The sequence below is a fragment of the Mobula hypostoma genome, chromosome 7, assembly GCF_963921235.1.
Source record: "Mobula hypostoma chromosome 7, sMobHyp1.1, whole genome shotgun sequence".
In the NCBI taxonomy this organism is placed as follows: Eukaryota; Metazoa; Chordata; class Chondrichthyes; order Myliobatiformes; family Myliobatidae; genus Mobula; species Mobula hypostoma.
In genome coordinates this window covers 53,343,064-53,370,162 of record NC_086103.1, presented here as the reverse complement: position 1 = coordinate 53,370,162, position 27,099 = coordinate 53,343,064, and the positions used below count along the sequence as shown (strand labels likewise).

At 40.2% G+C, this 27,099-nt stretch overlaps 1 protein-coding gene across 7 annotated transcripts in view; it reads right to left on the bottom strand.

The window, feature by feature from the left end:
- The window catches only part of pdlim7 (PDZ and LIM domain 7), a 144,899-nt gene that overhangs the window by 72,107 nt on the left and 45,693 nt on the right, over nt 1-27,099 (bottom strand). For 3 of the 7 annotated variants that reach the window (XM_063053427.1, XM_063053426.1, XM_063053429.1), the window contains exons 3-4: nt 12,466-12,499; nt 2,439-2,707 (exon numbers count right to left, since the gene is read on the bottom strand). The exons of 1 other annotated variant lie outside the window; for it this stretch is intronic. In XM_063053427.1, the coding sequence (XP_062909497.1) occupies nt 2,439-2,707; nt 12,466-12,499 (303 nt within the window). Of the gene's footprint in view, nt 1-135; nt 153-2,438; nt 2,708-12,465; nt 12,500-27,099 lie in introns of all 7 variants that reach the window. 3 more of the 7 variants (XM_063053430.1, XM_063053431.1, XM_063053428.1) reach the window with 2 other exon arrangements.

Below are 27,099 nucleotides of genomic sequence, written 5' to 3'. Positions count from 1 at the left end.
TATAAAATGATTCATAGCTATGCATACTTTAAGCTCATTCTTCTATTTTATGTAAATCTTTTGAAAAAATTCTTACTAAAAAGAATAGTAACATGCCACAAATAGCAATCCATGCAAAGATGGAGATATACTAACTTGATTAGAGTATCCTCCTAAAGGAAAGAAAGATGCAAATAAATTAATTATGAAATCTAGCCAAAAGATAAAGTTTCCCCAACAACAAAATAACTGGGGTAAAAAGGAGATAAAACTCAAATGCACAGATGGAATGATCTGCAGAACAGGATTTAATCACAACAGAATGACTGTAATTCCAAGGCTTACAGACAGATCATTTTGTTGTTTGCTTCTCTTTTTAAAATATCCTTTTCATCTTTGTTTACAGTCTCATATGAAATTAATTCGAAAATCATTGGAACAATAGCATTCAGTACATTTTCATTTAACCATTGATGCAGATAATGTTTCATGTTTACGCATAGGATTAACAAGAAGTACAAAATTCAAAACAGATTGCAAGGACAAATATCCCAAAGCACAGCAAATTTGCAATGCCACATCATTAATTAGACAGGCTTACTGACAAAAATGAAAGGTTGTATCTGCTTACATTTTACAGCCTTCTGCTTTGTATAGGAATACATTATAATTATAGCTGTTTTTGAATATTTTATCTGCATTTCACCAAGTCCAAACCACTTCCTGTTCAAACTCTGTTCTTCTGAATGACACACATTATAATGATTTTGAGGAACAACAAAAGAAAAAGTTAAATGCTGCTTCGTAAATTTTTGAGTACATGGATAGAATATATTGAAGTTTGCCAAATACACCATTGTTCTGTGATCAGGCAGTAATGAAGAAAAAATACACATTATTATTCCAGCAATTGTGATATACCTACCTTTATAATAATCCATTTATTGCAACTTGTTTTACATATTAACAAAAGTAACCATCCCGTAAATGGTAATTATTAAAAGTTATATAAGATTATAAGCATCACAAGAGAGATTTAATTATTTTACTACTGAACATGTTCATAACTCCCAGAATATGTTGTGCAAGTGGAATTGCTTTCAGGTAAGTATGTTTGTAAAAAGCTACAAATCACAAGGTGAAATGGGCCTGTGGCAATAGCACAAAATAAGTAATTATGAATGGCAGCCATTTTACACCCTGCCCAAATTTTCTTTTTCCATCAATCTCTGCATTCTTACCAAAATCTAGTTTCAACTCCTCGCATTTCAAAGTTCTCAAGTTTCTGTTTTACTGTTAGAATCAATACTTTAAAGGATGCTTCATTTCATGCTCATCTGGTTAACAGAAGCTCACGACAGAATCAAATACTAGCATCTCATTAACCAGCCCAATTTGGTTCTGCATGTATGCCTCTGAGATTTTACTACCCACCCATCCTTAGTTTTAAAATCGATCAAAATTATGTCAGTGTTTCAGTGCAATGAAAACAACATTCTACATCAGCAGATTTTCACTATCATACATCTTCCTGACAACCAGGATCATCAAAGCTTGCTAACCAGAGCAGCAGTTAAGTATTCATGATGCCCAATATAGGTACAGTTATATATATGCCTTTCCAAGTATGGGCAGACTTTAATGGGCACCAGTGTAATATGATCGTGACCTGCAAGCTTATTTATAATTTCTTTAAAAGGAAGACGCACACAGCTTGGTATGTTACTGAAGCCAACTTCCAGTTCCTAAACAGTAATCCAATGCTATATTGTTGCACAAACTTAACTGAAAACATCATGGACTAATCAAACACAAATGCAAATTTAAAAGATTAATTAAAATACAACAAATAATAGTCCTAGAAAATAAGCAGAATTAGTATGGGGACTTCTGCTTCAACCTGAAATGCAAATTTTGCAAATATAAAAGTATCACAGTGAGTGAATTATACTTCAGTTTTTTTTCTCTTAAATGGCTATGGAATAAAGCAAAAGCCAATTGTGAAGTTGCATAAGGCAGTGAACAGAGACACATTTTGTTCATATCATTAAAAAGCAGAGCTGCCAGGAAGCTTGAAATTTTTTTTTTTTAAATCAACAAACTAAAGTGTCTGAACTCCCATACATCATGCAGAAGGTATTTTGGTGCAATTTTTGTATTAACATATCAAGTGTTCTTTCATAAAGGCAGTGCCATTCGAGAGAGGGAATCCTACTACTAAATTATTGTTTTTAACTCCATTTCATCTACAACTAAAGTGCATATAGTTTGACCTAAATAACTCTGCCCATCCTATTGAAATATCTGAGCAAATAACGTATCATTCGCTTGTTTTAAATAAATTACTCAGAAACCTTAAACTTAGCAGTAGATTCTCCCTCTTTAGTACAGCAATTTTGAAGGTATCAGCTATAAGGACTACATTTCATTGAGCGATCTGAAAGCGTGTTTTCACATACCCATTGGGATGCCGCAGTGTAGATGCAACTGAGCTGCGTTTTTCTGTGGCTGAGCCATATTTTAGCTGTGTCTGGTTTGCAGGTGCACTACTGGGCAAAGCAGAAGGTGGAGTGTACAATGAAACAGGTTTGTAGCTCACTGACTTTATTGGTGTCCCTGAATTTGAACTTTCCATTGTTACGGCACCAAAAGGTCTGGCTGTCTTATTCAATGGCATGCTGGAGTCAAACGAATACTTCGGAACTGAAGACGCAGCAAATTTAAAACCCTAAGCAAAAAAAACAACACAGAAAAACTCAACACCACAAGCAACATGCAGTTACACAGTAATCCAACAGCAAACTCAAGCAGTGTTAAATAATAAATATAAATCACAAGAATATGATTACATAATACCACACAGAATTTAAAATATCAGCAGCAAAAACATAGAATCAAAAAGCAAATCACTGCTACACAAGTTGAAATAATTTCCTTTGCTGTCCTTGGAGAATAATTTTTCCATAACAAACTTGATTAGCTGAACACAGGAATGTAATAAAAAGGAGTGTTTTGGCTCATTCAACAAGATTATGCATCTTTTTTTTCCCACCACAGCACCATTTTCCTCCCCTATCCCAATCTTCGTAATTCCTCTATTTTTCAAAAAAAGACGATTGATCTTTGTTGATGATGGGGACTCCACACAATCCTAAGTATATGTAACGTCTCTCCACTTCCTGAACAAAGAAATGTGATGTTATTTCTGTCCTAAATGGCTTTTCCCTCATCTTGAGATTATGACAATGGGTTTACACTCATTAGCCAGAAAACATATGGTAAAAACATACAAATGTATTAGTCATTTTAAAACAATTTTGACATATTAATCGTAACTGCTAGGATCACCAGTCCAGTACACTGAAGGGGGTGCAAGGGGCCAAATAGCCTTTTTCTTGTAATCATAATTCTATTATCCTATGGAGAGAGATGTGTGATTGAAGGGACTATAGCAAGATAATTGAATATATAACATTATGAAAAAGGCATGATGTAAAATAGAGGCAAACTAGGTTACAAGTAGGTAGGTACAGTACACCCATACTACTTTAGATTCTGTTGGACAGCTTAAACATGATTTAGGTAATTAAAATTTCTCAAAACAGATGCAGCATTTTTTTTGCTATAAAAGACAGGTTTGTACACAGCTGGATTTAATTATTTCAAGATTGCTTTAAGATAACATTTGAACTGAAATTATCTTGTGGGGGTGGATGTCCCATTCAGCATGACATGAGTTAAGGACAGATTCAGATCTTGTGGTTATAATGATGGCAAAACTTGTCAGTGTTCATCATTTTCCCACTTGAAGCAGACAGTAACATCTGGCTTCCACACGTGCAGAATTAGACAGCTACTTTGCTGATGGAATCAATAATTAATCAGTGAGTTGATCAGGACTTTAACTATTTACAAACTATTTAGCCTGAAAGAGCGCAAGGGCGAAAAGAGAGAGAGAAAAGAGAGTTAAAATGAATATGAATTATTCATTATTGGCTGAAACATTTACAAGCTTTGTAACTGAAATTTTAGAAGTTATTTGCTTATCTGGATGCAAGATAAGATTACATTATTATGGAGTATTATCATTAGTGTATGTCAGAAATCCCCTATAATTGATACCAAAAAATCTACCATCCCCCAAAACTGAAATTACATCACAGAGATACTTGACTGTTATTTTAGCTTTCTTCAAGGTTAACAGGGCACACTGCCACACTATCCCTGTGTATACAAGACTAGGTTTGGTCAAGGTCAAGTTATTTTTTCTTGATCACATACTGCAACAGTACAATCTTGCATGAAGCCTCTAGTTTCCCTCACTCAGTCACTTTTTTTTACAATGTTGGATGGGAGGAAAAAAAGCATCAGCATTCATGTTCTAGTCAAGTCCTGAGTCTGATATTCCAGTCCTTGCCAATTAATCCAATGTTTTATAATCAGAAATGGCTTCTACTTGCAGGCCTACAGTGAAACCATGCTAGTGCACACATGGGCAAACTGTTCAGGAAATCATGACTGCCTGTGAAAATAAAAACCTCCTGTCATCTCACCTGAGATTTGCTTTCATAATTTGAAGCTCTCTAGCTTGCTCTTCTACACCCACACAACTAAACAGAATTGGTTCTCTTCCAATACTTCCAATGTTATATTTGATTATTCTAGCTGAACACCAACACACCATTAGTTAATAGTCTATACTCTGCTTTTCAATAAGAACTTAGCAGTAGCATAGAAACAAATGAAAAAAGTTAAAATCTGAAGTTAGTTCTGAAAATGCAAATATATCTGCAATTTGCATATTGGTTGAAGGGGGATCTTTCAGTGAAAATGTCAACTTTCATTTCCGTGATAGTAAAGCACTTTCTACTTGAAGATGTCATCAACAGTTATTACTGTCACTACAAGGGGCCTCCCATCATGTGTCTGGCAAGGATCCTCAACTAATTTGATTTGTTTCATCGCTAAATGATGCATTTCCAAGACTACTTTAACTCTTTGGTATCAATAAGTCACTGAAAAAATGACAAGCCTGAAGTAGATTCCCATCAAATGAAAACATGCAACATGACTCAGATTTAGAATACCTGAAAGTTTAAAACTTAAGACAGATGCTAACCCAGCCTAAATAAATGTATCTACATAGCATTGTTATTGCAGTACAACATCCAGAGGTGCCTAACAGAAATATTATCAGACAAAATTAAAGCTTCTGTATGGTATCAGAATGGTCAATCGTTATCTTGGTCAAGGGCCAAGTATTTAAAAAGTAAATTATTAGAGGACAGTGGGGAGAGAAATACAGGGACTGGGCTGGCTGGAGGGCTTGACACACTGAAGTTAAGTTTCTGAGTTTTAATGTAATAGAATTAAAGAGATTAGGGAGGGAATTTGAGAACGAAGAAAAAAATCAATAGTAAAGCAATTAAGATTGTAAGAATTCAGAACTAGAGAAGCACAAAGTCTGTGAGCTTGAAGAAATTACACAAATAGGGAGGGGCAAAACCATGGAGGGAATTGAAGGCAAGGCCAAGTAATTTTAATCTTTGAGATTCTGCCAAACCAGGAATACTGTTTGGTTGGTGATTTCATAGGAATGACATTTGATGCAAGTCATGAGACAGGATGAGACAGAATATGCAGTGTGGTAGAAGGAAAGAAGCTACAAGACTATGAGAAGTCCAGAAATAACAAAAGCAGAGAGAAGTGTTCTGCCATAGCACTTAACTTTTTAAACATAGTTTAAAAGATGTTTGTCTTTTCAGTGCTTCTGCATTTAATAAAAGACACTGAAGCAAAAGTAACACATCTCATTTTGATACTTGTACATACATTTTAAAATCAGATTGCTAGTGAGCAAGATGAATTGACAAAATTGACTATTTCATCCTGAAGTGCCCTCTGCATTGTCATTCTGTGGTGACACATTTTCTTCATATATTATAAGACCATAAGACATAAGGGCAGAATTAGGCCATTCAGTCCATCAAATCTGCTCCATCATTCCATCATGGCTGATTTATTTTCCCTCTCAACCACATTCTCCTGCCTTCTCCCCATAACCTTTGATGCCCTGACTAATCAAGAGCATCTAATATGCCCAATGAATTGGCTTCCATAGCTATCTGTGGCAATTAATTCCAAAAATTCACCACTCTATGGCTAAAGGAATTCCTTTTCATCTCTGTTCTAAATGGACGTCTCTCTATGCTGAGGCTGTACGCTCTGCTATTTGACTCTCTCACTATAGGAGACATCTTCACTCACTCTATCAAGCCCTTTCAACATTCGATAGGTTTCAACAAGATTCACCCTCCCTGTTCTTCTAAATTCCAGTGAGTACAGGGTCAGAGCCATCAAGTGCTCTTTCTATTTTAACTGTTTTATTCCCTGAATCATTCTAGAGAACCTCCTCCAGACCCTCTCCAATGGCAGCACATCTTTTCTTATATAAGGGGCCCAAAACCGCTCATAATACTCCAAGTGCAGTCACACTGGTGCCTTATAAAGCGTCAGCAGTATTAAAACATAGAAACAAACACTGCAACCCAATTTGTCCATGCCAAAGAGTTGTCTACTTGAGCTATTCCCATTTTTCTACATTTAGCCCAAATCCCTCTAAATCTTTCATAACTATCAACCTGTCCAAGTATCTTTTAAATGCTTGTATTGCTGCAACTCTACTAGACCCTCTGGCAGCTCATTCCATATATGCACCACTCTCTGTATGACAATGTTTCCCCTTTGTAACCTTTTACATGGTTACCCAGGACTTAGAAATTGAATGATGCACAGCCTCTTAGCTTGGATTGGTTTTGTAACTTATATCAGTTGTGTATTTATTTCTTGTTTCCCAAATGAAGCCGTGATCCATTGTACATACATTTTACTTATCTTAACGACGCAAACCCAAAACAGGTCTGGCCCAGTGCCAGAGTCCAAGGGTAAATTCTGACTTTTGGTACTGTATGTGTGGAGTCGGTATGTTCTCCCTATGAGCACATGCGTTTCCTCCACATTCTCCTTTTTCCCTCCCACATCCCAAAACATGTGTTGGTAGGTTAAATTGGCCAATGGAAACTGCTCTGAGTGTGCAGGTTAGTGGTAAAACCCATGTGCAGTCAGATAATGTGGAGAGAGAAGGAGGGACAAATGTTGGATTTTTATAAAATGGGTGGATGATGGCTGCTGCAGGGTCAATAGGTTGAAGGGCCTGTTTCTGTGCTGCATCTCGCCATAAACAAGGTAGGAGACGTCTGCTTAATGGAAACTTAAAGGCTACCACCAGATCAGAGACCACATTGGAGCCAATCTCATTAAGTCTCATGTAAGAACTGTACACAAGGTTTCTTGTGTTTCTTTGGATTTTCCATCTCCAACGTTCGAGCGTGATCATAATCCTGATGTTCTTTGATCATAACAGCCAGCCAGTTCCTCAACTCATACTTAGGGCTCATACTGTATTCCCATGATCTGGTCTGGTCCAAATATTAAGGTCACAACCCTCCCCAAAATTCTAACTCACCTTCCCCACAAACTAACTGGGCCACTTCTAACCAACAACCATTGCCTGCAGAGTACCTCTGCTTATTCCAGATTGGAACTTGCACCTACTGTGCTTCATCCACCTAAGGGACCTTTCCCGATGTGACAAATAAAGCTAATCTTTGTTTCTAATCCCTCTTGCCCGTCAGTGAAGAAGTGCTGTCCCTGCATTTCCAGTTTTTAAAATAGACCTTGCTTATATATTTGTGCCAATTTTTGCACACACCCTGGCTCCTCTGAACAAGATCTGCAGCATCTTCAGGGTGAAAGGGTTAAGGACAAGTTGAGACTCGTCACAGATGTTGATCGATGATGGGACTGACCTTGGATCCAAGCAGTAGATAGCAACATTGTGTGTGAACAGGGAGGTTTTGATCTGAGTTTGCCTACTGCCTGGCATTATCACCACTCTTTATCTATCTTATTTTATTTAGAAATACTGCATGGTAACAGCCCTGCTGGCCAAAAAAGCCCATGCCACCCATGTAATCAATTAACTTACTAACCCATACATTTTTGGGATCTAGGAGGAAACCCACATAGTCACGGGGAGTAAATACAAATATCTCACAGGGAGCAGTAGAATTGAACCTGGGTTGCTAGTGTTGTGATAGCAATGTGCTAGCTTATGCTACAGTGCTGCTCCTAACCACTATGCTCCCGTACAACATGTTATACAGCAACATGTTCCTCCTGAGTCAGCATGTTCACCATGAAAACAAGACGAGAGAGATTAGGCAAATTTGTCTGACTCCAGAATTGATAGAGAAGCCTGTCTCCTACCCATTGATTAGACCACTACTAGAGAGCAGATAGAACCAGTTCTCTATTCCCTCCCCAAAGCCTACCTTGGAGAGCATGTTTTTCACTTACACGAGTAATATCCTGTCAAATATCTTGCCTCAGCTGTCCAGATAAGTGTGCCTCTTCTTTCCTCACTCCCTAAGCAATGCAGGACAGTCAGAGATTTTCCTGCTAGGTACATCATAGGTCTGGTCTGGTGTACCACAATATATATCCCAGAACAAATGTGATCTGACTGGTGATGACCTTGGAACCTGTATCCCCATTCAGCAGTGAACTGGGTTGCCATTGACCGGATCTCTCCTCTTTCTGATTGCAAACAATGACAATGCCGCCCTTCCTCATGGATTTTGACACACTGCCAATGAGAAAACGTGCTGGTCTGGGCCCATCCAGTCCCAACGAGTCAGTTTTTGGAAGTTTGATTCAGTTTAAGGGAAGAAAACAAGTTTGCCATCTCTTCCAAATTCAGTGTCTGGTCTGGTCCCTCCTGCTTGCTGCTGTCTAAGATCTCTATGATAGAGGATGGGAGACTGTGCTGTCTGAACCCATTCTACTACAGAGACTGACACACAAGGATTTGCAGATCTGGTTGTTACAGCACTGTTCTCTTCACTACACCTGTGACCCTTTGGGATGAAGTGTGAACACATCACATCATGCTCCCCTGGGCAGATTGTGGATGGAACCGCAATCTCAATGGATTCCATTACAAAGAAGAAAGCTTGCCAGTTCCTTGCCACTTATTGGGTGTTTGAGAAGTGACTGGCTGCTGTGTCTCAAGCAGGTTTTTGAAGTGATTAATGATCAAAGCATTGCCAAGACCTACCAAGGTCAGGCCTCCACTTCGCACGCGAAGGGCAGTGACGTTGACAAAATTCCAGAGAGACAGCATGCGGGAACCTCGTGGTGAACAGGCTGCAGGACGGAGCACAAGCCGATGTTTGGCTCCATTTCGCCGACTAAAGCTCCCATTGTTTGCTGATTAAAGCGACAAGGGAGATCGAAGCATCGAAGCAATTGCAGAGGGGTGAGTGTGGCTCTGAACCAGAGAAGGAAAGGTCTTTCAAAGTTGTATTTTTATCCACCTCTACCACTATTTCTGCCAGATCATTCCACTTACCACCACCCTGTGTGAGAACGTAACCCCTCAGGTCCTCTTTAAATCCTTCGCTCACTACCCTTAAATCTAAGCCTTTCATATTTAGAAAGAAATCTGAGAAAAAAAGACCATGCTCATTTATAGTATCAGTGTTATTCAGGGAACTACTGTCTGTACTTGTATTCCATTGTCTCTATTCTACAACATACTCCAGCACCCTGCCAGCTACTCCAAGTTGTCCTAATGACATGAACATCAATTTCTCTAACTTCTGGTAATTTACCCACTCCCCTTCCCTCTTCAATTCCTCACCCTGGCTCCCCTCTTACCTCTTCTCTTTTCATCACCTGCCCATCACCTCTGCCTGGTGCCCCTCCATCCCTTACACCCACTGGTGATTCTCTTGTCTTATCAGATTCCTGCTTCCCCACCTTTCCTATCACCTCCCATCTACTTATTTCATTCCCCCTCCCCCACCCATCTGTCTTCACCTATCACCTTCTAGATTGTACCCCTTCACCTCCCCCACCTTCTTATTCTGGTTCCTTCCCCCTTCCTTTCCAGTCCAGATGAAGAGTCTTGGCCTGAAATGCATAGATGCTGTCTAATCTGCTGAATTCCGCCTGCATTTTGTGTGTGTTGCCATAAAGGATTTAGCCCTTTATGTCTTTGTCACTTGTTAGCAGAAACATAATTAATACTGGGACTTTGATTTGTGCAAAATGAACCACTCCTCCTTTTGGTATGTAAATAATAATGTTAAACAAAATTTCAGAAAAGTAAACAGTATTCAATAATAACTCAAGTTGTTATTTCTCCATCCCTTTCCATACTGCACTCAAATTAAAGTGTCTACAAAATACCATCTCAAGTCCATTGGTTCTATCAAGAGGACACAAAATATTTATCTAACCTTAAAACTTCAGTTTATTTCCATTGAACTAAATGTTCGATATATTAAGGACTTCTGAATTAAAACAATGATTCAAAAATGTGGGTGTGGAGAAGTTTGGTGTATAAATGATGCATGAGATGTGGAGCAGTATACTCCAGAGGATAGAGTAATACCTCACAAAGAAAGAATTTGGTTATGATTGTTTGAGGTCAAGCATTGAATTGCCATGACAACCACCTTCAAATACTTCAATGATCTTTCATCAACAAGTCAAAATTTGCTGATAACTGCACAGTTCAATTCTACTTATAAATCTTCAGCACATGAAGCAGTCCATGCCTGCATGAGACAAGATCAAAGCAGCACTCAAACACAAGACTAAGTGGAAAGTAACATTCACACCACAGAAATTTGAGTCAGTGATGATCTCCAACAAGGGACTGGAACTACCTTCTCTAGATTTTCAATGCATTTTTATGTTGTACGTGACAGGATCATCACTGATTCAACTAACCAGCCACATAACCAGAAAGAAAGAGGAATATGCAGATCAGACTGCAACAATGAGAAAAGAAACAGGATTACATGTTTCAAGTCAAAATTCCTTTGTCAAAACTAGGACAGGAAGAAGCAGTGGAAGAGCGGTGTGGAGGGACAGCTGGTAGGGAGAATGTCTCTGAACAGGTAAACCAGAGTGACCTTGGCAAAAAAAATGTAAATAAGCTTATCTGGTCAGTGAGTAAATGGGAGCAGCTAGAATAAAAAAAAACAAGCAAATGTACATAAATTTTAAAAAATGTAGGAACTGCAAAAGTGAAACGTAAACCCTTTCTCTCCAAAAGATGATAACTTGCTGAGCATTTCTAGCATTTTATGCTTTAAAAAAAATTCACATATATAAGTACATAGCCACATGAATATTTTGAGAACTTGAATATTCTGTGGTGAGCAAAACCTGACCACTATCCTGAAGACAAACCTAGATTATGACTAAACTTTGTCTACTTGCCTGGATAATTGCAGATCAAGCAACTTTTAGGAAGCTTGACACCAAGTCAAAACAGCCTATTTGATTAGAACCCTAACCACTGTCTTAAATGCACCTTTCCTCCATCACCAGTCCATGCTGATTACAGAATGCACTGTAGTTACCTAATTAGACGACTCTAACAGCACTGGCTAGACTATCATCAAAAACAAAACACAGATATATCTGAATACAATCACTTGGGGTGTCCCCTTCCAAGCTGCACACAATCCTGACAATTTTTCCATTGTTACTGAATTGAAATCCCATAACATGTGCCCACACTGTGGGGAGCAACCTGACCAGAATGACCATAGTAGTCTCAGATGACATGTTACCACCAGTTCAAGATCATTAAGCAATAAGTAAATAAATACTGCCTTGCCAGACACACCCAGATCCAAAAATGTAAATAACTCAACTCTGGCTTGCCTAATTGCCCTCAAGAAGATCAAAAACACTAATCTTTTAAATGTTCACTAAACAGGATGAAGAAGATGGCTGTCAATAAGCATAGTACTAACAACTGATGCTCTAATGCAATCAGGTAAAAGAGCACTGTGTGTATTTAGCAAAGCAGTAAGCGGTAATTTTCTCCAAAGTTTTGTGCCTAAAGTATAACTCATTCAGAACAGATATAGACAGAGCAAAACCAATGGGGAGCAATATATTGATTATGAATGCTAGTCAATGTATTGGCAATCACTATGGTTTAGAAAGCAATTTCCATTATTCCAAGTGTTGATCTCCTCATTCAGCTGCAATCCACTTTACAAATATAATTTTAATCAGTATTCATTTGAGTATAACCCAAGGTTATATCATATTTCATATCAACAGTATAGTGTTTTTACTAATACCAAGATATCCAAGCATAAATGCAGAGGAAATCAAAAGTCTGTGGCCTGGGGATACATGCATAGCAAAGACTCCATTTTCAGTGAATATGATGTTTTAAAAATATTATAAATGGGAGCTCTTACTGACAACACAAGCAAATGAAGTTACACTGAACCTATGTAATTACTTAGCAATCGGCCTGCTTTCATTTGTGATGATTATGATAAACGTATAAAATACTAATACTTTATCAAACTTATTTATCCACTATACCTTCTCATCACCGCTGCCAGAGGAACGATGAGCTCTGAGAAGATAAAGAACAAAAAAAGGAGTTAGTGTTGCAATATATCCTAAGTTAAAGTTCAATACAAAATTATATACCGCAGAGGATGTGGTACCAAAACGCATCATCCTGTTAAATTGCATGATGAATCATTCTTTATAGCAATAATTGATGCAATTACGTATTTCATTTAAAGGAATGAGACTGCGAGATAATGCAAGGTCACATTTTTTCAGTCAGACACTGAACCATTAACATTTGAATTCCTGAATCAATACCTTGAAAAGGTGTCAGAGGATAATCCATTGACGTTATACCACTGAATGTCAAATGAGTTATTAGAAGTCTAAAGATGCGAATGTGAATCAATGCCCATATTCTAGACAGGGAGGTCGATTTTGCAAATAAACTCCAAACACCAACACGAAAATTGGCTGATGCTAATAGAACCAATAACCTGCTATAGATCTCCAACACGCACTAAATAAAGGGACATCATGTAAACCAAGCCTTGGGTTCCTTGGTTCAGAACCTAAATTACTGATACCACAAAGGTCAGAGCAGATAAAAAAAAAGCAGAAAAAATGTTAAGACTAGTCACAAAAACCGCCTGATCCAGTCAATTGGTTTCAACTGTGTTTGATAATATTGTAGAGATATTTTATATCATATCATGATGGAACCCTAAACCTTAATTTCTGAAACAACAGGAATTCTGCAGATGCTGGAAATTCAAGCAACATACATCAAAGTTGCTGGTGAACGCAGCAGGCCAAGCAGCATCTATAGGAAGAGGCGCAGTCGACATTTCAGGCCGAGACCCTTCGTCAGGACTAACTGAAGGAAGAGTGAGTAAGGGATTTGAAAGCTGGAGGGGGAGGGGGAGATGCAAAATGATAGGAGAAGACAGGAGGGGGAGGGATAGAGCCGAGAGCTGGACAGGTGATAGGCAAAAGGGGATACGAGAGGATCATGGGACAGGAGGCCTAGGGAGAAAGACGGGGGGGGGGGTGACCCAGAGGATGGGCAAGAGGTATATTCAGAGGGGCAGAGGGAGAAAAAGGAGAGTGAGAGAAAGAATGTGTGCATAAAAAGGAGTAACAGCTGGGGTACGAGGGGGAGGTGGGGCCTAGCGGAAGTTAGAGAAGTCAATGTTCATGCCATCAGGTTGGAGGCTACCCAGACAGAATATAAGGTGTTGTTCCTCCAACCTGAGTGTGGCTTCATCTTTACAGTAGAGGAGGCCGTGGATAGACATGTCAGAATGGGAATGGGATGTGGAATTAAAATGTGTGGCCACTGGGAGATCCTGCTTTCTCTGGCGGACAGAGCGTAGATGTTCAGCAAAGCGGTCTCCCAGTCTGCGTCGAGTCTCACCAATATATAAAAGGCCACATCGGGAGCACCGGACGCAGTATATCACCCCAGTCGACTCACAGGTGAAGTGATGCCTCACCTGGAAGGACTGTTTGGGGCCCTGAATGGTGGTAAGGGAGGAAGTGTAAGGGCATGTGTAGCACTTGTTCCGCTTACATGGATAAGTGCCAGGAGGGAGATCAGTGGGGAGGGATGGGGGGGACGAATGGACAAGGGAGTTGTGTAGGGAGCGATCCCTGCAGAATGCAGAGAGAGGGGGGGAGGGAAAGATGTGCTTAGTGGTGGGATCCCGTTGGAGGTGGCAGAAGTTACGGAGAATAATATGTTGGACCCGGAGGCTGGTGGGGTGGTAGGTGAGGACCAGGGGAACCCTATTCCTAGTGGGGTGGTGGGAGGATGGAGTGAGAGCAGATGTACGTGAAATGGAGGAGATGCGTTTAAGAGCAGAGTTGATAGTGGAGGAAGGGAAGCCCCTTTCTTTAAAAAAATGAAGACATCTCCCTCGTCCTAGAATGAAAAGCCTCATCCTGAGAGCAGATGCGGCGGAGACGGAGGAATTGCGAGAAGGGGATGGCGTTTTTGCAAGAGACAGGGTGAGAAGAGGAATAGTCCAGATAGCTGTGAGAGTCAGTCGGCTTATAGTAGATATCAGTGGATAAGCTGTCTCCAGAGACAGAGACAGAAAGATCTAGAAAGGGGAGGGAGGTGTCGGAAATAGACCAGGTAAACTTGAGGGCAGGGTGAAAGTTGGAGGTAAAGTTAATAAAGTCAACGAGCCAAGTTTGGTTTGTGGCATGATGAAGTTATATGCTCCAAAATGCTTGAACAGATAATTTAGGCTGGAGCTTCAGTAAAGTATTACAGACCATACACTGATATACATTTAAGTTTTTTGAATACAAACCTTTGGTTCCTCTTCCTCAATCCTCAGGATCAAGGAAGGCTTGCCTCCATTCTAATTTTGTGGGTTCTGAGTTGGTTAACGAAGACCATGTAGGAAATGCAGATACCTCCAAAGAGAGAGCAGGGTAAGCTAACTTGGTGCACAAAGGTGGTGCTTTCCTTCTATCACTTATGCAGGATTTCTTTGTCTTCCTGTCATGCAGCCTCAAAGCTCTCAGTCTCACCTTCTTCACTATGAGTGGTCGTGAGCCACCAGTTCCCAAAATTCAACAAGGGTACTTACTTCAAGGAAGCTTTGAGCAAATTCTCAAATGTGCTCTTTTGTGCAGCATTTTGCAGAGACGGGTATTAATTCTGCAGTGCCATGAAATGCCTATTGTCAATAGAGCATGACTCTGAAATGTATGTGAAAGTAGGACTCACTGCAAGACCATCACCACAATTTACTTGTTTATTGAAGGTCAGAGACAACATTCAAACACAGTGGACACCGGTTACTTGAGCCATTGGTTAATCGGGGCAGTCGCTAATTTGGAATGACTGATAAATAACAAAAACTAATCAATAAAATTGCTGGGTTTCCCTTCATTTACTTGTGACATTTGTGCAAGAGACTGCTGCGAACAGGTTCTAACTATCATCAGTCGAGCCCCCTTGTGTGGCCATTAGTTGCTACACAGTGCTTAGAGTGAACAGTTTTTAAAAAGCATAGTTGTGTGTGTTTGTGTTCATCGAGCAGTGATTTTTGTCAGTAAGACAATTCAGAACTATTTTACTCATTGCAGTTTCAGGCATTCAGGCTTGTAGATGCCAGAAACAGCCAAGAGTGAAAATGAAATGATTGCACTACTTCAACAAGTTAAGAACTACAAAGAATTTGAAGGTACCGACAATCATCTTGAATATTACATTGAAATGAAGATTTGGAGGATGTAATTGTCTGAAGCGTTGCATGAAGGCAGTCCATCATCTGCACTAAGTGTCTGCACTGATTTTGTTCATTGCGTACACTGGATGAATCCCTCCATCATATGTATTAGGAACTAATACAGTTTTAAAGTACTGTAGCACTTTTGGTTAGTGTTCTAATTAGTTCTATATTCCATTTAAATACATAATTCGTTATTCAGTTTGTCTTTTTTAAACACGTTTTCAACTATTTCCATGAAACTTCGGCTAACTGGGACAAAATGTACAGATCTCAATGTGTCCCAATTAATCGGAATCCACTGTAATTCCAATTGTTCCTCATCAGCATTAGCCAGTGTAAAGTTGCTGCTACACTACAAGGTCCTAATTTACAGAAGCCATTGCAGAGATTCTATTTGTCTCTGGTGTTCAAAAGAAAGGATCTGATCATTTTTCCAACAGAAGGGTCCATTCAATTGGATCATGAAGGCTCCACCTGCATTTTAAAGATAATAACTGTGAGCAACAAGTCAATCATGCAGTCATCTGCAAGGATTTCCTGAAACCTCTGTGGGAGAAGGACCTGGCGGATACCATGGATGGTTCCCCAGTCAGACTGTCAGTCATGTTGCAGAATACATCACCAGAACTCTTAAAAGGGTACTGAGCCCCTGCCTGACAGGTGACCAGAAGGAGCACCCCCATCAGATCTTTCATGAAAATCGAAGTCTATTATGCTACCATGCATACGCTGCCCTCAAGTTAGCTAAATTGTAGATTAAGTTGCCATCTACTTCTTTATGTTTGCCAGGAAAGTCTAAAAAGGGGTTCAGGTTTATTCCAAGCAGCTGCACAACATAGGACTGTGCTCAGATTGTTTCCAGAGACACATACTGAAATAAAGCTCAACTGCTACTGGAACCTCAACTTGGTAAAAGATACATTTTGGTCTGCAAGGTGACACCTGCAAATTAGTGCAGCCGACTGGCATATTCTAAGGAGAAATGAAGTGAAGCTTTAGATTTCCACAGAAAAGCCTCTATGGAGAACCACAACCTAGGACCATGCAACAACACTGAGGGGCTGCATAGCAACTCTCAAACCAATGGAATGCTTGGGGATGAAACATTCATGACATTCACACATGCGACTGCATTAAATTGGCTGGCTCAGTGAACAAAGGTAATCATGTTTCAATTCCTTCAATGGAGGAAGGATGCAAGGAGGATCGTGAGAGGAAGGCCGTGAAGTACCAGTCCTTAGTCCAGGAGTGCAGGGACAAAGGATGGCAGACGTGGCTATTCCCTGTGGAGATCGGCCATAGAGTGTTCTCGGCAAGGTCAGCAGGGAGGTTGCCGTTTGCGCTGGGTCATGATGAAACGAGCAAAAACCAAGCAGCTCACAGGATGGGGGAGGAAGCAAAAAGAGCCTCTTGCTGGATATGGAGCGGGTGAGAGGAGTTGATCTGTCAGCCAGGAGCAGATGGGCAGTGACTTGGCCACCACTGCTGACCACTACACTCTCCAGTGGGCAGGTAAGTGTAGAAACACTCCATGAAGGTTGGGTACAACCTGACATCTGCCCCTGGCCAGAAGCTACGGTTATCTCATCAGGTAACTGAAGAGAGCACTCTGGTGTATGATGCAAGTATTACTTTCAAGACAAAAACCATTTCTTAAGTAGTTATTGAACTCAGTATTCAGTCAAAACTAAATGAAACAGTCAAGCACTCTGGAACTCAGCTCTGGCTCCAAACCTACCCATGTTTTTTTAAACTCCTGCTGTTCCCAACCCTGCCCCTTGATACTGGCTCCAGTTACAAACCAACTATTAATATTGCACAGCAACACGTAAAATTCTGCAGGAACTCAGGATGTCAGGCAGTATCGATAGAGGGGAATTAACTGGTAATGTTTCAGGTTGGGACCCTTCATCAGGACTGGAAAGGAAAGGGGGAACAGCCAGAATAAGGTGGGTTTGGGAAGGGGAAAGAGTTTAAGCTGGCAGGTGAAAGCTAAGACTAGGAGAGGGGCTACGTGGGTGAGTGGAGGAGGGGATATGTTGAGAAGCTGGGTGGTGGTAGGTGGAAAATGGCTAAAGGAGAGGAAAATGGATCATAGGAGAAAGAGGAGGGGCACTAGTGCGAGGTTATGGACAAGGAAAAGGAAAAGGAAAAGGTACCCAGGCGATGTATGAGGTGTTGATAATCAAATCTGAGAGTGGACTCATCGTGGCAGTAGAGGAGGTCAAGACCGACATGTTGCAATGGGAATGGGAAGTAGAATTAAAATAGGTGGCCATCAGGAAATCCCAACTGTTGTGGCAGACAGAGTGAAGGTACTCGACAAAGTAGTCCCCCAATTTATGTCGGGTCTCACCAACAGAGGTGGCCTCACCAGGAATAACAGAGCAGTATATGATACCAACAGACTCACAAGCCAAGTGTTGCCTCACCTGGAAGGATGATTTGGGGCCCTGAATGCTGGTGAAGAAAGTGGTATAAAACACTGAAGTCTATTGCTGATGAAAACCATTGGGAGGATATGTTGCAATGAGGATATTAAGACTCTGCAGTAAGATGTAGCTAAGTTGTATGATTGGGCAAAAGCTTGGCAAACGAAGTTTAATGTGGAGAAACTGCAAAATCATATACTTTTGTAGGTGGAATCAAAAGGCAAATTATCTAATTGGAGCAAGACTATGAATGATTGGAGTAGAGAGGGAAGGAAAGAAATTCAAGCATGCTGGTGCATTAAATAATAGGGGTGGCAAATGGTGTAATGGCATTTAATGCTTGAGTGGAGTTTAAAAATAGAGTTCTATTACAACTATACAGTGTGTTGGGAAGGTTATAACTGGAGTATGGTACACTAATAGTGAAGACAGTACAGAGAATCACCAGGCTAATATCCAGGAATGAGAGGGTTGTGTCACCTCAACTGACTAAAATAAGTTATATCTGTATTCTTTGCAGTTTGGAAGAATGAGAGAGGACCTTAGTGGAAAAACATCCAAGTGTGCATGGACAGATTCGATGTTGATATGGTTACAATATCTTGAATAAGAGTCATAGTTAATAGATAAAGGAGAGGGTAAGTGCATATGATACCGAATCCCTGGCATTCTCCATACCAGAGAATTCAAGATGGTGATGGTAATACAAGGCGATGTTTTGTGCCAGCTCTTGAAACTTCTAGATATACTTCTGAACTATAATCTGCAGCCTGTAATTTCCCTTTAAATGATATACTTCTGAATTGCCTAAACCAGGTGGTCCCAACCAGGAGTCCATGGATCCTCAGTTAATGGTAAGGGTCCGTGGCATTAAAAAAAAAGGTGGGAACCACTGGCCTACACGAACTAGTGATTTTACAATTTCCTGCAGGAGTCAATGACCTTGACTTTCACTAATACAAGTACAGCATCTTTAAGCAGATGAAAGTCCATCAGCATGGTCGTTAGAGAGGAAGGAAGGGAGGACACCAAGCCATATTAAAATAATAGGGTGTAAAACTTCCCCTATCCAGCTTCTTGTTAGCAATTATACAGTCACTGCAAAGCAAGAAAGGGGACCTAAGGGCAAGATTGCAGGAGAGGAGGGGAATGAAGAATTGCTTATTTCTCTATTTCACAGAGACATGGTCACTCCAGACAAGCCAAATACAACGGTCAGACCGAAGGGCCTCTTGATCCCCGATTCGAAATGGTTGTCTGTGCTTCATGATAAATTCTTCTTGATACTCAGACCTAGCAATCTTGTTGCACTCTTGTTTTCCCCACCAGAAACATCTAATGATTAAGTGCCATCCATTCTACTTACTGAGAGAGTTCTCCTCCATGATCCTGACTGCAGTTTACATACCGCCATAGGCAGATGTTAAGCAAGCACTTGATGTATTGAGTGCTGCAACTAGAAAACAAGAAAGAGCATACACCAATGCCTTTCAAATCATTGCCAGGGACTTTAACCAAGCTTGCTTGAAGAAATCTCTGCATAATTATTATCAACATATCACCTGCAGCATTAGGGTTCCCAACATATTAAGCCACTAGTACACTACCATCAGGAATGTCTACCATTCCATACCTGAACCACATTTCAGGAAATCTGATCATCTGGCTGTCCTCCTCCTACCTGCATGCAGGCAGAGGGTAAACAGCAAGTCACCAGAGGCAAGGGCAAGAAAGAGATGGTTATGGAAGGCCCAGGAGTGGCTACGGTGTTGGTGGACTAGTTCAAGGACTCAGAGGACCTGACTCAATAAAGTCTGTCGTGGATGAATGTATCCCCACAAAATCATTCAGAGTTTTCCCCAACCAGAGGCCCTGGATGAACCAAGAGATCGGCAATCTGCTAAGGGCCAGATCAGTGGCATTCAGGTCTGGCAACCAAGTAAAATACAAGGAATCCAGTTACAAACTCTGAGAAAGTCATCTCATATGCAAAGTGACAATTCCAAACCAAACCTGAATCACAGAAGGACAATCAACCGTTGTGGCAGGGATCAAATACTAAAGTAAAATCAAGCAACATATGAGACAACAAGGTTTTGCTCCCAGATTAGCTCAATACCATTTATGCTTGCTGGGACAAAACATGGAGGTACCTTCACAAACTCCAAAAGCAGCAAACAACCCTGTGATTTCCATCTCTGAGGCCAACATGAGAGCATCCTTTAACAGGGTCAAACCACGAAAAAGTATCTAGCCCAAACAGGGTACCTGGCTGAGTACTGAAAGCCTAAATTGGTCAGTTGACTGGAGTGTTCACTGACATTTTAACTTCTTGCTTCAGCAGGTTGAGTTACTCACCCATTTCAAGTAGGGTTCAGTCACACCAGTGGCTGAGACCAGCATCCAGTAGTACTTACATCCACTGTGATCAAGTGCTTTGAGATGTTGGTGATTAAACATATAAACTCCTGCTGAGGAGCTACTTGGATCCTTGATTTCCTCACTTCCAGACTCCAGTCAGTTAAGATTAGCAACAACATCTCCTCTACGATCTCTGTCAGCACAGGTACATCACAAGGCAGTGAGCTTAACTCGTGCTCTACTCGCTTTATACTTGTGATGTCACATGCCAGTGATAACAAACCTGGATTATGATTCCAACGACATTTTTAAGCTTGCTGACGACACCACTGATGTTAGTCAAATCAAAGGAGGTAATGAATCATCATCAAAATCCGGCTGAGTGCCACAACAATAACCTCTCGCTCAATGTCAGTAAAATGAAAGAGCTGATTATTGACCACAGGAGGATGACACCAGAGGTCCATGAGCCGGTCCTCATCAGGGGATTGGAGGTGGCGAATGTTAGCAACTTGAAATTCCTTGGTACTATCATTTCAGAGGATCTGTCCTGGTTCCAGGGTGCAAGTGCAATTACGAAGAAAGCACAGCAGCACCTCAACTTTCTTAGAAGTTTGCAAAGATTTGGCATGACATCTAAAACTTTGACAAACTTCTTCATCGCTCAGTGGAGAGTATACTGACTGGTTATATCAAAGCCAGGTATGGAAATATCAAAGCCCTTGAATAGAAAAGCCTACCAAAAAAAAAAATGTGGATACGGTCCAGTCCACAAGGGGTAAGACCTCCCCACAATTGAGCACACCTACACAGACCACAGCTACGAGAAAGCAACATCAATCATCAAGGACGACCATCATCCAGGATATGCTCTCTTCTCACTGCTGCCTTCAAAGAAGGTACAGGAGCCCAGGACCCACACCACCAGGTTCAGGAGCAGTTACTACCCCTCAACCATATGGCTCTTGAACCAAACGAGATAACTTGACTCAACTTCACTTGCCCCATCATTAAAGGGTTCCGACAACCTCTGGAGTCACTTTCAATGTCTCTTCATCTCATGTTCTTCATATTTATTGCTCATTTATTATTTTGGGTTTTTCCTCTTTTTTGTATTAGCTGAGTTTGTCATCTTTGCACATTTGTTGCTTCTCCATCTTTGCTATGTATGGATTTTCATTAATCCTATTGTGCATCTTTATATTTACAGTGAATGCCCGCAAGAAAATGACTCATGGTAATATACGATGACAGATGTACTTTGATAATAAATTTACTTAGAACTTTGAACCATAGGGTTGCACTGGCTGGATCTAGATCATTGGATGTACTGTAACTAAATTGAAGTTGGATATATTTTTACAAGATTAAGGAATTGAGGACTAGAACAGATTAGCCTATCACATTGAACAGCGCAAGGATGTAGAAATGAGAGGCTGGGTGATCGGTTCCTATTTTCTTTTGTGCATTTTTATGTAAGGTAATTGCAAAATGAGTGATTAAGACACAATTTGCAACTATTGGTACACGTATTATGCTCCAACACCCTGATAAGTCAGCAGGAAACTGTTAATGTGCGCAATGCTATAAACAGGAAACAGACCACGGGGAAACCTTCCAGTGCTCTAAGATAGCTTCGGTTGCAGTATTTTAATCTTAACAGTCACCAGGATAAATGACTATTTTACCTTTCATGCTGTAGAATCCCATTTTTGCCTTTTGGGGGGTTCTTTTTTTAAAATATATAACCTCACCAGTAATAGAGACAAGATAAGACATTACCCAACAACTTGGGTACAACATAAACAAAAATTTTAGCTAAGAGAAGGTATTTTTAATGAATTACAGTTAGTTAAGTGCCTCAGACAGAGCAATAAAATAATAAGGAAAGGCAACTAATCTTTGAAAGGTGTCCAATATTACTATCAAATGCACTTTAACCTCTGAACATACACTGCTGAATGACGTCGGGCTCTGAAACTTGAGAGACAGATGACACCACAGCAGTTACCACACTTCATTGTTGATCTTGGCTACGGTGGCCCTGTTGGGCTTCCCCTCCTTTATTCTGGGGAAACTATTTCTTCTCTTCTGTATCAGCATGCTACCACAGGATTAGAGACCTCCCCCCCACCACATTCATTTCAGGTAGTATTCTAAATACATGGATAAAGAGTGAAAGGGGAAGGCAAATAATTTCTTAATTATTTAGTTCATATAAAAATTTGGTTTACTGTTGTGATTACCATATTTGTGTTTACTCCACATCATTTCCTTGTGTAACTTTTCTCTTTACGACTATTTAACCTTCAATAGTTTTAAACGTGGAGGGAGCCTCTGCAATTTCACCATCTGAAGCTGGTTCACTGTTAAAACTCAAGATTTGATTTGACAATTTGGTGAGCCAGTGATCATTCTTTATCTGAACAGTGAGTGTGGGTAAATTAGTCTGTGAGCTGCAAGCCAGGTCCAGTAAAATTAATAGTGCTTCACTCTGATAATAGTGCTTCTCACTCCTTGATACTGCCTGATCTACAGAATATTTTCAGTATCTCCAGCTTTTTGTTTCTTTCCATAATCCAAAAGGAGGTAAAGGATTTTTTGCTTTAAATTGCTTGTGCAAAAATTAGCATAATGTTGAGGTTAATCTAATCAAAAACATACAATTCTTTGATTGTCAGAAAGGGTTTTGTTCACCTTGACTATATCTCGCAATTGTAGTGTTTATTTGGGATTCTCGCAATTGTTTTTCAGTGACTTCTCCACTGCACACCCACTTACAGGCTTTACTATCTGTGTGATGCTCAGTAGTGATTGCATTCAAATTAGCACATTATAAACATTCCAGTCACTCATCACAAGCCAATAAATTTCTGCATTTATCTGGATTCCTATTGAAACCCATCACTATATTCCCTATTAGTTGCACTTTGTTTAAGATGATTACTACGTAAGGCAATCTTCTTCAGACAGTAGATTGGCTAACCAGCAAAGGTGCTTCAGGTGTCTTATGCTCACAAGGTTTTATGAAGGCATTTATTTCATAATTTTCACTCTAACTGTTGAGTCTTAAAGCTCAAAAGGTTTCCAGTAAGCTTGGTTAACAAGGGAATAATGTCTATCACAATGCAGCTCTACTTCTTTTTCCCTCTCCTATTATTTATTTATTGTTCCACTGAAAGACCATTGTGCTTTCCCCAATTCTTCACTGCCCTGTTTCCCCAGAGTAGCATCTTCCTCATCAAATTAGTCTTCACTTGATTTTTTTTTAAAAAACACAGGTTCTAATACCAATTCTCTTATCTAGCGTTATAAACATTTTTATCTTTTGGCTTTCAGTTCTACAAACACAACCTGAAGTATTAAACTGTGTTAGACTATACAGAGATTTTAAAATGAAGTGTTGGCAAACAGATGAGGAGGTTAAAATGTAAAATATACCTTCAAGAATAGAACCAATTCTTTTTTTGGTGGGGGGAAGATAGGCAGATTTCAACTCAGTTACTAACTGCACTTGGAGTGTTGGTAAAAGGGTTTGTTCAATAGCATAGGCTAATCTGTGACTTCCCCAATGAACACTACCCTAAATCCTACTACCAGAAGCTCAATGCATCACAGGGTCATCTGGTTCAGACATGTTCCTTACTCTCACCTACCACAAAAATATTTTGGTAATATGCCAAAACATTTTGTACTACTTAACAGCCAGGACAATAACTGCTATGTTTATCATCAGAACGTGATTTAGGAAAAGGTACACTGTTCAGAGGCTTTTGCCAATGGCAACTACTCTAAAATTAAAAATAAAACAAAAATCATAGATGGTTTAGAAAGCGACATTATACACAAATGGAAAACAACTTAATTTCCAAACCAATTATCTTTACATTAACATTTTATGCCACAATATTATCAGAACGCACTTGCATTCCATCATCACAAAACAGAAGACATGTTATCTTCAAATATTCATGCAGAGACCTGCACAATCAGGACAGAAGTGAATTATGTGTATCACTACAGTATGGTTAAATCAGGGAAAGAATTTCCCACTGCCCAAACCTCTCTGCTTGAACAAATTTCCAGCCACAATAATGCATTGGAATCAGGTTTATTATCACTGTCTTACATACCATAAAATTAATTGTTTTGCAGCAACAGTACAGTGCCAAAGAACTGACATCATTAGAAGTTACAAAATAAATAAATAGTGCAAAAAAATAATGAAGCTCATGGACCATTCAGAAATATGATGACAGAGGGAAAGAAGCTGTTCCTTAATAGATGAGTGTGGGTCTTCAGTCTCCTCTAACTCGTTCCTGATGGTAGTAATGAGAAGAGGGTATTACACAGATGGTGAAGGTCCGTAATGATGAACACTGCTTTCTTGAGGCATCACCTCTTGATGCTACTTTGGTGGTGAGGAGGGTAGTGCCTGTGACGGAGCTGGCTGAACCTACAACCCACTACAGCCTCTCCTGATCCTGTGCTTTGGAAACTGCATTCAAGGCTGTAGTTCATCTCATCAGAATGCTCGCCACTATAGATTTATAGATACTTGCAAGAGTCTTTGGTAGTGTACCAAATCTTCTCAATGAAATAAAGCCACGGTTCTGCCCTCTTGCATCAAATGACTTCAAATATTCATGCAGAGACCTGCACAATTAGGACAGAAGTGAATGATGTGTATCACTACAGTATGGTTAAATCAGTGAAAGTATTTCCCACTGCCCAAGCCTCTCTGCTTGAACAAATTTCCAGCCACAATAATGCATCAGAATCAGGTTTATTATCACTGTCTTACATACCATAAAATTCTTTCTGCAGCTGTGATACTATCCTTCATTAGCAAAGCCACTCTCCGCCACCTCTTTTACCTCCCTCCCTGTCTATTTTGAAGTACCTAAGCCCTGGCACATCCAGCAGACACTTTGCTTTTCAATTCACAAATGCAAATATCATTCAATTACATTCATCCAGATTGCAATAAGATTTTCAGTAATAATACAATTTTAGATATTCCTTTAAAGTATCCCGTATAGCATTCTACAGCATTTTTATGCCCTTTCTACAGAGAGGCATAGTAATGCAACCACAACATAACAAGAAAAATAGGCATTTGCCCTCCCAGGTATACACTCCTTCAAGAACCTTCACCATCTAACACATTTACATTCCCATTCAGCAGACCACTTCTCCAGCATGTAAGGAGTAGCAATAAAGAGACAAACCTTGCCCTCGTTTCTGGGAGAGTTTTTAAATAAAGAGTGATCATTTTTTGGTCCAACATTTTCTTCTATTCCTTCACTCTACTGGAATCTAGCTAATCAAATGTCATCATTTGCAGAATTGCCAAAGACTCTGCACCAGATCACAGTAATCAAAGTAACATCTTGTAAGAGAACCTGCTTTTACAATATTCACAGCAATTAATTTGCATTTATTCTTAAAAACACACCTCAACCAGGCTGATCCAAATTGAATCTTAATCACCACACATAAAATGATTCTAGCTTGTTCACTCTCAAAGTCTAGAGCCGGTAAAGATAACTCTGACACATAGGCAAGTGGTTACATGCTCAACTGATGAGAAATGTATTTTAACAATGGAGAAAGATAGCTCATCTGAGAGATCATGGAGGTGATAGGAGCTACAGGAAGGTAATTACACCAAAGTTGCAGGAGGCTAGTAGTTGGCTGACTGTCAGGGGAAGGAAAGGGAATAGACAGATTGTGCAGAACACTTCACTGGCTGGTCCCCTCAATAGCAAGAGTACCACTTCAGATCCTGTTCCGGTTCTGACCCATCAGAGATAGCAGCAGTGACCAGGTCTCTGGCACTGTGGCTCAGAAGGGAAGTGGGAGAAGAGGAGGAATTCAGTGGTGATAAAGGATTCAACAGTTGGGTAAACGGACAGGAGATTTTGTGGCTGTGAAAGAGACTCCCAAATGGAATGCCACTCCAGGTGTCAGGGTCGGAGGCATCGTAGATTGGGTCCACAGCATTACTAAAAGGGAGGGCGAGCAGTCAGAAGTCATGGTGTTTATCGGTACGAACAACAAAGGTAAGAAAAGGGATGAAGCCTTGAAGAGCTAATTTAGGGAGCCAGGTAGAAGCTGAATTTCTGGGCAGGAGTGGCTGCTGGATGTGCCAGGGTTTAGGTGCTTCAAGATGGACAGGGAGGGAGGTAAAAGAGGAGATAGAGAGTGGCATTGCTAATGAAAGATAGTAACACAGCTGCGAAAGAAAGGACATCACTGAGAGCTTTTCTACTGAGTCAGAGTGGGTAGGAATCAGAAACAGGGAGGGAGCAATCATTCTATCAGCAGTATTGTATAGACCCCACTCCCTAAATAGCAAGGCGCAGATCAAGAAACAGATTTTCAAAAAGTACAATAATATGGTTGTTGCCAAAGGAGATGTCAACTTCCCCAACATTATTTGGCACCTCCTTAGCAGAATTTGTGGGGTATCCAAGAAGGAATTAAAATGTGGGCAAGCTGTCTGGAGAAGCCATAATGGATCTGGCATAAGGAAATGAAGCTGATCAAGTAATAGGTTACAGTTGGTGGTGGGGGGTGGGGGGGCGCAACCATTCTAAGGGATTCTTAGAGGA